The sequence below is a fragment of the Pseudophryne corroboree genome, chromosome 7, assembly GCF_028390025.1.
Source record: "Pseudophryne corroboree isolate aPseCor3 chromosome 7, aPseCor3.hap2, whole genome shotgun sequence".
In the NCBI taxonomy this organism is placed as follows: Eukaryota; Metazoa; Chordata; class Amphibia; order Anura; family Myobatrachidae; genus Pseudophryne; species Pseudophryne corroboree.
This window is the reverse complement of record NC_086450.1, coordinates 59384587-59397573: the sequence shown is the minus strand read 5'-3', so window position 1 is coordinate 59397573 and position 12987 is coordinate 59384587. Positions and strand designations below refer to the sequence as shown.

Below are 12987 nucleotides of genomic sequence, written 5' to 3'. Positions count from 1 at the left end.
CTCGGCACAGATTATCGTTCCAATCGTAGTCCACGTGGATCGTTAAGTATGAAAAGGTTCAAAAAAAGGAAAAAATTGTGAAAAACTCATGTCGACATTTTGACCTGTCGACCTAGAACATGTCGACCTAAAGACCCTGTCGACCTAGACACTGTCGACCAATAGTGGTCGACCTAGACATTGTCGACCTAGTTACTGCGACTTTCAGTCCGGATCCCAACCTTACAGTCACTACACTACAACCTTAAAGTCACTACACTACAATCTTATAGTTATTACACTAGTACAACCCTACAGTCACTACACTGCAACCCTACAGTCACTACACTACAACCCTACAGTCACTCCCTAGTCACTATATGACAACCTTACATCACTACACTACAACCCTACAGTCACTACATGACAATCTTACAGTCACTACACTACAACCTTACATTCATTACACGACAACCCTACAGTCACTACACTACAACCTTACAGTCATTACACTACAACCTTACAGTCACTACAATACAACCTTAGTCATTACACTACAACCTTACAGTCATTACACTACAACCTTACAGTCATTACACTACAACCTTACAGTCACTACAATACAACCTTAGTCATTACACTACAACCTTACAGTCATTACACTACAACCCTACAGTCATTACACTACAACCTTACAGTCACTACAATACAACCTTAGTCATTACACTACAACCTTACAGTCATTACACTACAACCCTACAGTCATTACACTACAACCTTACAGTCACTACACTACAACCTTACAGTCACTACAATACAACCTTAGTCATTACACTACAACCTTACAGTCATTACACTACAATCCTACAGTCACTACACGACAGCCCTACAGTCACTACACTACAACCCTACAGTCATTACACTACAACCCTATAGTCACTACTCTGCAACCCTACAGTCACTACACGACAACCCTACAGTCACTACACGACAGCCCTACAGTCACTACATTACAACCCTACAGTCATTACACTACAAGCCTATAGTCACTACACTACAACCCTATAGTCACTACACTTAAATCCTATAGTCACTACACTACAACCCTACAGTCACTACACGACAGCCCTACAGTCACTACACTACAACCCTACAGTCATTACACTACAAGCCTATAGTCACTACACTACAACCCTATAGTCACTACACTGCAACCCTACAGCATCAAAACATCCCCCAAAACAAAAAGGAAAATTGTAATGAATAAATTGACAATCCGGAGCTCACCTGTTGCTGTAGAACCACAAGCCACAGCATGCCCTGCTAATCAGAGACAGTTGTGTGTGGAATCTAATCATATATGCTCTACATTGTCTGATAAAGATCAATGTGGAAGCTCATGATATTCACTTGTAACAGAATGAAGCAATCATAGTTCAGTGTACAGTTTTCCAAACTATTAATGTGACCACTTTGTGGTTTGCTGTAAAATAAACACTTGGATACCACTAAAGAGTTGCTAGGATAAATGATACATACTTAGGATGAAAGTCATTTTATAGTGGAAATGTCTGATTTTTGTATTTCTAAATGGTGATCATGATAAATATACTCCATACATGTCTTACAAGACAGTAAAGTTTGATGCAGTGAAAGAAGGATTTCATTGCAGTTTTCTATCAGGAACAATGATGACAGAGGAGACTAAATATTTTAAAACGACATTAATCCTACCTACAGTATCTCACAGTTCATATAGAGGTTACACACCAAAATATATTCTGCTGATGTAAATGTATGTACTGTACATATATATATTATAAAGACCTTTATTTGACAACTTTTAAATCTAGTCCAAGAATACATACTAAACATTACTAAAAGTATGTTCTTTCTGTAAATAAATGCAATCCTTCTGTTTATACTCTTAGAGGAACGATCTATATACATTGTATAAGTCATTCCAAACATTGATTTTACCTCTATATACAGTAAACTCTTCCATTGACAGTGTATACGCAAGAGGCAAGCCAGGCTCAATGCTACCCTTTGGTAGTGGAATGTCATAAGGCTACAGATGATTTCAGTACAAATAATGTTGTTTTACATAGTACTGTATTTTGCAGATGAAATATAACTATGCAAGTTAAATGTTAGGAATGTAATTGCATATTTACCAATAAAGCGTGCTTAATTCGCGGTGCGATAATTATGTCCCTGGACAGGTATCTAGCTGCATTGTGATAAAGGGCACAGAGATTGCAAGACGATCACACAGCTGGAAATGACATTTGCTGCGCCAATATATAGATCCAGTACCCTCTCTGCAAGTCACTGCAAGTGGAAGCAAATTACTATTGCATGCAGACCCAGGAGGAACACTACAGTCACAAAACTCATTACAGCATTTAATTCCACCCTGTTGTACTCAGAGAGACATCCTGCTCCGTGCACCCAGTGTGTCTGACACCGACCAGCAGCAATCATAACCATTGTACACTGACAGCTCCCATATGGCAATGACAGGCGTTCCTGGGATTATAAGGGAGAGATCTCGGCTGCGGTCTGTGCATACAGATCCTATTTATAACAGATCCGGATCTAAACTTAGATGCCAGCAGCAGAAGGGAAGACGAAGGCTGCAGGAGAGCCTCCACTTGTACAGAGGACAAGAGGGAGGCTGGGAGGATCCTCCCCCATCCACAGTGGGAGGCAGGGGAATACGCGCACCTATAGATGCAAAGGGGATAGGAGAACCTCAAATCTACAGAGAGGGGGAGAGAACACTCCACAAGCAGAGAGATTGAGGAAAGTTCTTTCCCATGCACACATTCAAAGCCCTTGAGCCTATAGAGGACCTTCAGTTTCCCTCAACAGATCCAGAATCACATTCATCAGAGGAGAGCAGCAAAAGGTGAGGAGGAGATCTTCATAACTCTACCAAGAGGAGATCTTCATAACTCTACCAAGAGGAACCTTACACTTCAGACTGAGGAACATAGAAGTGCCGGAAGCAATCACCTGAGGAAGCTCTATAGAAGTGGAGATCCCATAGCACCAACTTGCTTTGCCTGGTCCACTCCAGTAGTATTATTAGTCTATGGGTTTGCTTGCTTCTCGGATATCTCTCCAGTGGATTCATGTTGCAGAAGACTTCTGCAGACCAGAAGGGCTGACCTCAAAAAAGGACCAAACTACGATGAGGTTCATACTATAGATGAGATTGTGCTATCCAAAAAGCCTGTAGGATCCTCCCAGCATCTCCCAGGCATAAGAGAAGGAGACCCCATTCGTTGGCTTGGAGCACCAAAAAGTGGTTGGTCGGTGGAAGCACCTCCCTGGTCATCTTGAGAACATTTAGAACTTCCCTTGCACCTGGATGGCTCTGGTGTCCTGGAGGTACACCCAGAGCTGTCACTATTGGAAGTGCTCTACCTCCACACCGTTCTGATGGCTCCCCCAGTGTACTGCTATACGGCGCTCTGAGCTGGGGGCACCTTGTCCAGACATGAACCTGGGATTCCTCCTCACCTCCAGGCACCTGCTCTGGATCCTCCTAGGTAAGGGACACAGCACTGGTGATACAGCTCAACATCTGTCACACAGCCTGTACACACAGGGGCACTGCGCTCACATGTGTATTGTATACAAATCTGCAACATATAACATAATAGCTTCTAATCATTGTCTCGATGATTGATCTTCCCGTCACCTCCCAGATGCATAGATAGAACTTCTCCGCATAGTTGCATGACACATCTGACGAGTACGGTACAGAATGTATTGTCTATATTTACATCTAGACACTTTATTTTTATTTACTTACCTCCGGGGAAAGGTGCTAGTCTACTATTGTGTAAGCGATTCCAGGCTACTACTTGCCACTTGCAGCTTGTGACCTGTGTTATTATAATGTATTTATTATTATTATTATTATTATTATTATTATTATTATTATTATTTTTCTTTATTCATTCTATTATTATTATTACTATTATTTATTCATTCTAATATTATTATTATTATTATTATTTTAATTGTTGTCATTTTGAGCACTGTATTATTTTGTGTGGATTTAGTGGAGCAGTAGTTAAACTCTCATAAACTATAATTATCATTCCCCATATGCAGAAGCTCCCAATCTGTTCTCGGTGTGTGTATAGTGGGGTTTAAGCAATCTCCGGGACCGGGTACTTTGTGTTTGTGGAACTACAAGTACCATCATACTTCCACAAGCAAGTGATAAGACTGGGGGGTTTTACTCATCCCAAGATTGTGGAAGTGAGTTGTGTGACAGCTGTGCGTTCTAGGACAGTCTGATAGAATTGTGTTAATAACTGTAAGAATATGCACACAATGTAAGAATTGGAGCATGGCTGTATTTAATGATGACATTACAGTGTTTGTCTGCTTTCTTATACCCATTTACATAATATCCCCTTCCCTGTAGTATTTATCTAGGGTAAATAAAGAAATAAATAAATAAATAAATACATTTAAAAGTAAAATGACCCATTTCAGTGCCCCCCTTAGCCACATGCAGCTATATGATATCCTGTATATAGCACCAGAAAGTGGGATTACAAGACACGAGCTGACTGATAAAATCTCAGCTTGTTCTTTACCCGCGATGTCAGGACACCCTGGATGATAACACCCTGGAAAGATAGTTCTGCAATTAGTGTAGCTGCAGTCTGTAACAGGAACATATTGGACATTGAACAATGAATAAGCAGCATTTCTCATCTCTTCTCCTCTTCTCTTCTCGCTCCTCTTCTCCTTCCTATAATCCATAGGTTCTCAAACTCGGTCCTCAGGACCCCACACGGTGCATGTTTTGCAGGTAACTCAGCAGCTGCACAGGTGTATTAATTACTCACAGACACATTTTAAAAGGTCCGCAGGTGGAGTTAATTATTTCACTTGTGATTCTGTGAGGAGACCTGCAAAACATGCACTGTGTGGGGTCCTGAGGACCGAGTTTGAGAACCTGTGCTATAATCTATTGGGAAACGTTGCAGTCATAGAACTGGAATTTGTTGTACAAACATTTTTAGAAACTGTTGCATCAATAGTCATTGTTATTTACTATACAAACTAAGGACCTAATTTAGAGAATTACACGTTTTTATATCATAACTGTGCACATAAATATTTGGTAGTAAAAGTGTGGTCTTCCATGTGTATTTTGACTCATGCACTGTAGTTGAAGACACATCGCACCAACATATCAGTATCTATACTTGTGCCCTTCTATAGAATAGAGATGTGGCTTGGCAGTGATTGGTATGTGAACAGAACATTACCCTATTCATATACAATGTAATGGAATGAAGTGTCACATACACAAGACAGAACTGTGTGTTATTAGTAATTACTATTAATAATAAATAATTACTACTAGTAATAATAATAATAATAATAATAATAATAATAATTATTATAAAAATCAAATAATAATTATAATTATAATAAAAAAATGCAAAACATTAATTAGACAAAAACATCCCACTTCCATTTATTGCCACTTTTTAAATGCAATGTGAATTATTTTTACTGTAGTAATCCCAATGGAAATAACAGTTGTAAAGTGCAATAGAAGAAACTGGTAATAAATAAATAAATAGTTAAATAACATATATAAAAATCCAAAAAGTTGTCCACAAACTGATTTAGTGGAGCCTGGGTGCTACTGAATGAAGTACCTATTACCTGGAGTGATCATTTAATACACAATCAGCCAATCAGAAGTGTTAGATATTGCTGTTATACTCATCACCATTAATGGCGCATTTGTACGCCAGGCCAGAAATGTATCTATAGAGGCATCCAAGTCTAATTAATTGGCATCTCCAGTAGTTATGTTAATGCCATTAGGCGCATATTCATTTAGCCGCAGGATTTACAAGCTGGTTGCAGCGTCCAGAGCTATATAATTGCAGATCCTGGTAATCCTGCATGCTGCCCTTATGCAGGTTGCTATTCGCACCTTACTGAGGTGCGAACAGAAATTAACAGTAAGCAGGGCTTTAATGGCGGCCGCTGTAAGCATGTTAGCTCGAGCACTTAGAGTTCTGTTCATGAACTAGTGAAAAGTGCGGAGAAGTGAGCCAGTGGAGAAGTTTCCCATGGCAACCAATAAGCATTGAAGTAACATTTATCAAGCGCATTGTATAAAATTATACGTACCAGCTAATTGGTTGCCATGGGCAACTTCTCTGCTGGCTCACTTCTCCACTCTTTTCATTGCTTCATGAATAGATCCCTTAATCTGAAACCTACAGGTTAACGCTGATTCGCCCTGGGTTTAACACTGAATGAAATGGGCATACATTGAATAGCTCTGACCGTTAAAACTCAAGGTTATCCTCCTGCGGTAAGCCAAGTGGCTAATTGAATATGCCCTGTAATATACCTACAATAGTCCATCTCGTAATAATAAGGTACGTAAAAAACCATTCTGGTATATGTGTTCTGCAAGGCAATAGGTAATGTCATTCATACAGAGGAACCTACATCCAACCATAATTAAGAGCGTAAGTGCACAAATTGGGACCTTTGGAGCAAGTTTTTCTTTTTCTCTTTTTTTAAACAAATGTTTCTACAGCAGGGGTAATTTATTTTATTTTTTTACTGAGTTTCGTCTGTGCATTTAGGCAGGTGCTGTTTTTTGCAAATGTTGCTCAGTAAGGGTCGGGAACAAAAGCAGCGTAGATAGGGCTGAAACTAGTGTCCTTGATAAAGGTCCCATCTGGGCCTAGAAAATTGAAATAAACAGCCAGCCGTCTTATCTGTAAATGATGAGAGCCTGTTGCTGAATCATAGCTCACCCCACCTGTTGTTGATGGGAAGCAGTGAGCAACATTTCTTTTTTTTAATTAAATATTATAAATATTTATATATGTAAACCGATGGCACAATGAGAGGTCAGGAAAAGTCAGATAACATATGTGATGCATTCATGACAACTCCCGCTGGGAATTATGGTTTGACCTGAACTGGCAAGTAATGTCCCATAATGAGTACATGGATAAATACATAAAAAGCTTGTTCATTTGCAATTTCTTCAACTGCTACTTCTGTCTGTCTATCTATCTATCTATCTATCTATCTATCTATCTATCTATCTATCTATCTATCTATCTATCTATCTGTTTTTATCTACAGTATCTATCATAGGGGCAAATTCAGACCTGATCGCTGCTGTGCGTTTTTACTCAGTGGGCAATCACGTCTGAACTGCGTATGCACCGCAATGCGCAGGCGCGACGGGGAGCGACGGAATGGTGCAAAAAATCAGATTGCACCGGCGATTGCAAGAAGATTGACAGGAAGAGGGCGTTTGTGGGTGCCAACTGACCGTTTCTAGGTAGTGTCCAGAAAAACGTATGATGGACCCAGCGTTTTGTGGGAGTATTCGTAACGTCAGCTCCGGTCCTGATCATCGCAGCAGCAGAGTAAGTCCCGGGCTGTGCAGAGACTGCAAAAAATGCTGTTTGTGCAGCTCTCCTGCACATGCGATCGCACCCCTGCACAGCGAATTCCCCCTCCCCCTGTAGGTGGTGACTACCTGAAACACACTCTAGCAATCAGGTCTGAATTACCCCCATTGTTACATTCAACCTGTATTATAAAATTACATATAATTTAGATGCTGTAACCTTGGACATTTCTATCAGTTAGAAATTTATCTAATCCATTTTTAAACTTATTTAGTGAGTCCACCATTACTACCTCTTTGGGCAGAGAATTCCAAATCCTTGCTGCTCTTACTGTGAAGAACCCTTTCCTCCGTTGTGTATGACATTTTTTTTCTTCTAACCTCAGGGGGTGTCCTCGTGTCCTGTGTAGCTTTTTTTTTGATAAACAGATCGTCTGATAAGTCCTTGTATTATCCATTAATGTATTTTATAAATATTAATAATGTCCCCTCTCAGCCGCCTCTTTTCCAGTGTAAACATATCTAACCTTGTAAGTCTTTCCTCATAATTTAGTGCCTCTAACCCCTAACCAGTTTGGTGGCTCGCCTCTGCACCCTTTCTAGTTCCAAGATATCTTTTTGATAGTTCGGTGCTCAGAACTGTACACAATATTCCAGGTGCGGACGCACCAATGATTTATACAGTGGCAGGATTACACTCTCATCCCTTGTCTCCATTCCCCCGTTTTATGCATGCTAACACCTTATTTGCTTTTGTTGCTGCATTTTGACATTGCGCACTGCTACTAAGTCTATTATCGATGAGCACACCCAAATCCTTTTTCAACTACCGTTATTCCTACATTTTCGCCATTTAGTTTATAGGTTGCCCGATTGTTCGTAATCCCAAAGTGCATAACTTTAAATTTTTCTATATTGAACCTCATTCTCCATTTGTCTGCCCAGACCTCCAGTCTAGATAAGTCATTCCGTAGAGACTCAACATCCTTGTCTGAATTAATTACTCAACAAAGTTTAGTATCGCATGTGAAAATTGACACTGTGCTTTCCAGGCCCACTCCTAGGTCATTAATGAATATGTTAAACAGCAATGGCCCGAGTACTGAACCCTGTGGTATTCCACTGAGCACTGAGGCTCATTCAGAGAACATCCCATTAATCATCACTCACTGTTCCCTGTTGTACAGCCAATTACCCAAGTACAAATAGTGTTTCCTACCCCAGGTTCTTTGATTTGAAAATTAGTCTCTTATATGGCACTGTGTCAAAGGCCTTGGCAAAGTCCAGAAAGACCACATCCACTGCTTTACCCCGATCAATATTATCACTCAATTTCTCGTAGAAGCATATTAAGTTAGTTTGACATGACCTGTACTTCACAAAACCATGCTGATTCCTAGAAATAACCTTGGAGGTATCTAAGTACTCTAGTATACTATCCCTTAATATACCTTCCAGTATTTTCCCCACTATAGATGTCAAACTTACCGGTCTATAGTTACCGGGATGAGTTTTAATTCCCTTTTTAAATATTGGGACTATCTCTGCTGTATGCCAGTTCTTCATTATCATTCCTGATGTAATTGACTCACTGAAAATCAAATATAGGGTTAAGTTAAGTTCCATAAGAACCCAGGGGTGTAGTCCATCCAGCCCAGGAGATTTATTTATCTTAATCTACTTAGTCTCTCTCGTACTACTTCCTCATTTAACCGTGTACTTAGCAACGGCTCATTTTTATCGCTGATGTGTTTATCGCTGATGTTGTGATCTCTCTCTCTCTCTCTCTCTATCTATCTATCTATCTATCTATCTATCTATCTATCTAGGGTGTTCATAAAATAACTGACACTACTCAGAGCATTATAGCAAATGACCTGTAAGACGGTTTTCAGCTAAACTTGTAGGATATATAAATAAAAGTATGCGGAGGAGATTTATGGAAGAAAAACATTCATTACATGAAGATTTGATTCTAGTTTTATATGACATTTGTTGCCAGTCCTCCTGCGAGAGTGTGAAAATGAGATCAGATTCCTACTGAGCTTGTGCAATACATTTGCATAAAGATTTATGGATATTAGCTGTGGAAACCAAAAAGATACTTACCCTTGTGGTAAAGGTGAATGTGCATGCAAAGATATTTTCAGAGGTTTTATTTGTGATCAAAACCAAACATCCCTAACCAATATCTAACATGTAATATTTATAGAAGTCATGAGGCGGGATCAGGAATTGAGCAACAAAATAGTAACAGACAGATCATTCAATGATACATAAGGTGTTTTCAGGCATTTAAAAAAAAAATCACAATTTAATCAATAAAACAGAAAACATCGGAATATTGGATCAAAGGCCATAGAAATAATAATAATACCTGGTCAGTTAGTATTCACAGTGTCTGAGCACTAGTATTTACCATCCTGATAGGAGATATTGGACACTTAACAGTCAGTGGGCATGTCGCCATCAGTCCGGCTTGGGGTAATGGATTGATGTCCAGTTGGTATTCAGATGTTTTGTGGTTTTTATGTTTTATTGATTACATTGTGACTTTTTAATGCCCAAAAACACATTATGTATCAATAAATTATCTATCTGGAGCGCTGTTACGGTTTTGCTTCTATATTTTGTTTCTGGGAGACTGACTATCCCCCATTTAACACCTGCCAGGTAAAACAACCCTAAGCAGCGCCTGAATAACTTGTATGCCATGGCGGTCTGTTTTTACCCAGTTTTGTTCTATTACTGTTGTTCTAATTGTAAAGCGCAACGGAATATCCTGCGCTATATAAGAAACTGCTAATAATAAATAAATAAATACATTTACAGTATCAAGCCTTGGAGAGTGATAAATTGCACGGTGCTAAAGTACCAGCCAACCAGCTCCTAGCTACCATGTTACAGACTGTGGGCTTTATTTACTAAGCTTTGGATTGAGATAAAGTGGACGGAGATAAAGTACCAGCCAATCATCTCCTAACTGCCATGTCACAGGCTGTGTTTGAAAAATGGCAGTTAGGAGCCGATTGGCTGGTATTTTATCTCCATCCAAGGCTTAGTAAATAGACCCTTTAGTTTGAAAAATGACAGTTAGGAGCTGATTGGTTCATATTTTATCACCATGCTCTCCAAGGCTTGATAAATCTGGGCCATACGTTGGTATATTGTTTTTGGTATCAGGAATTGAGATTGGAATTTGTGAAAAGAATACATTTGAATACTCAAACAGGGTGTAGTACGGCTGACCGGCGGTCTCCTGACCGCCGGTCAGCTTACCGACGCCAGGATCCCGGCAGCATACCGACAGCGGGATCCCGGCGGGGAGGGGCGAGTGCAGCAAGCCCCTTGCGGGCTCGCTGCGCTCGCCACGCTGCGCTCGCCACGCTGCGGGCTCTGTGGCGACCCCCACGAGTGGAAATAGTCCCTGTTGATCGGCATGCCGACCATCGGGATAGTGACCCGTCTGGCTGGTGGAGGAGGTCATGTGACTGTCGGTCAGCTGACCGGCGGTCACATGAATACCACCCCTCAAACAAATGGTTAATATTTGTGATCCCCTTGGAAAGCAAAGAGGCCAAATTTAGACCTGGGATCAGCTTAGCTAACCCCTGGAAAGAAACTTGGAGGGAAGGTACAGTATGGAGTGGACATATCGTGGGTTAATGCAATAACCTGCGATCGGCAGGGAGCAGCGAGATTTCCACTATTTGGCTGCTAGATTTAGAGCAACAATATTTTAAAAGGTAAAACCAACTTGGCTTTGGCAGTGTCGTGCTTACAGAAAGAGGTGTGTAAAGCCAATCCTGGCTGGGTGCTTTGTGCAACCTCAGTGTAGCTAGAACATACTTTCTTATCGTCATGCGAGAATAGCATTCAGTGCCGTAACTAGACATTTTAGCGCTGTGTGCAAGAAACAGCATCGGCGCCCCCATATACAAAGCAGGGCCAGTGAAATATATATATAGGGGCGTGGCTTCAAGGGGAAGGGGCATGGCCACATAGCTCCCTTTTACACTTTAAATCAGGCAGAGCTCCTTTTTACACATTACAGCAGCACAGTCCCCTATTTACACATTAAGCAGGCAGAGTCCCTTTTTTACACATTACAGCAACAGAGACCCCCTTTTTTACACATTACGGCAGGCAGTCCCCTTTTTTTACACATTACAGCAGGCAGAGACCCCCTTTTTTACACATTACGGCAGCACAGTTCCCTTTTTACACATTACAACAACAATAATGTCCCCCTTTTTCACACATACAGCAAAAAAAAAACAAAAAAACTTTTTTTACACATTGTGGCAGCAGAGTCCCCTTTTTTACACATTACGGCAGAAAGTCTCCCTTTTTTTACACATTACGGCAGGCAGTCCCCATTTTTTACAAATTACGGCAGGAGAGTCCCCTTTTTTACACATTATGCTAGGCAGTCCACCTATTTTACACATTATGGCAGGCAGTCCCCCTTTTTACATATTACGGCAGGCAGTCCCCCTTTTTTACACATTATGCTAGGCAGTCCCCTTTTTTACGCTTTACAGCAGGCAGTCCCCCTTTTTTACGTATTACAGCAGGCAGTCCCCCCTTTTTATGCATTACAGCAGGCAGTCTCCTTTTTTACGCATTACAGCAGGCAATACCCCTTTTTTTGCACATTATAGAAAGCAGTCCCCTTTTTTACGTATTACTGCAGGCAGACCCCCTTTTTTACACATGATGACAGGAAGTTCCCCTTTTTTACACATGATGGCAGGAAGTTCCCCTTTTTTTACACATGATGGCAGGAAGTTCCCCTTTTTACACATTATGGGTGGGGAGGGAAGGGAAAGGAAGGAGAGAGTGAGAGTGTGTGTGTTATACTCACCATCAGTGACGAGCCGGCATGATGGATGCGCCTCTCCTCACCTCTTCTGTCTTCCTGCCCTACGCTGTGCTCTTCTCAGCACAGGGCAATGTGGATCGGCTGGGGGCTGGCTGGGAGAGACGTCATCTCTCCCAGCACACGGGGGGATCGGAGGGGAGCTGCAGCGCTGCCCGGCTACCTATGTGAGAGGTAGCCGGGCAATGCAGCTGGGGGCCAGCTGGTGACGGCAGGGAGACGCGGCCAGGACACCACAGTGTGGCGGAGCGGGCAGTCAGGTGTTGCCGGTGGTCCTGCGCCTCCAGCGCATCTGCGCTGTGTGCCAGGCACCACTAGCACATGCCTAGTTACAGCCCTGGTAGCATTAGTGGGTCATCCCTCTGGGCATGGAGTGATAGAATTCTGTAGGCTCTCCTGGGGCTACATTGTCAATGCATCCTTCAAAAGCACTGCATACTGTAATAAATGAGCCCCTAGTATTGTATGAACTGTCTCCATGTCACACAGACATGGGGTCCGATTTACTAAAGCTTCTAAAACAGACACATTGGGGCTAAATTGAATATCCCGTGAGTCGCAGGCTGTGCAGGATTTTGCTTGAGTACTGCCACATTTTTAAAGCGGCAAACATTGCCACTTTAAAAATACGGCAATACTCTCACAAACTCCCGCACAGCCTGCAGTTTGCAGGTTATTAAATGTA

At 41.3% G+C, this 12987-nt stretch overlaps 1 protein-coding gene and 1 long non-coding RNA gene across 2 annotated transcripts in view; one reads left to right on the top strand and one right to left on the bottom strand.

The window, feature by feature from the left end:
* The window catches only part of LOC134944545 (uncharacterized), a 145040-nt gene extending 141955 nt beyond the window's left edge, over positions 1–3085 (bottom strand). Inside the window, exon 1 of the long non-coding RNA XR_010181895.1 lies at positions 3001–3085. This is a non-coding gene — a long non-coding RNA (uncharacterized LOC134944545). The remainder of the gene's footprint in view (positions 1–3000) is intronic.
* RAMP1 (receptor activity modifying protein 1) overlaps positions 2586–12987 on the top strand; it is a 155548-nt gene continuing 145146 nt past the window's right edge. The window contains exon 1 of the mRNA XM_063933179.1: positions 2586–3539. Coding sequence (XP_063789249.1) covers positions 3488–3539 — 52 coding nt within the window. The 5' untranslated portion in view covers positions 2586–3487. The remainder of the gene's footprint in view (positions 3540–12987) is intronic.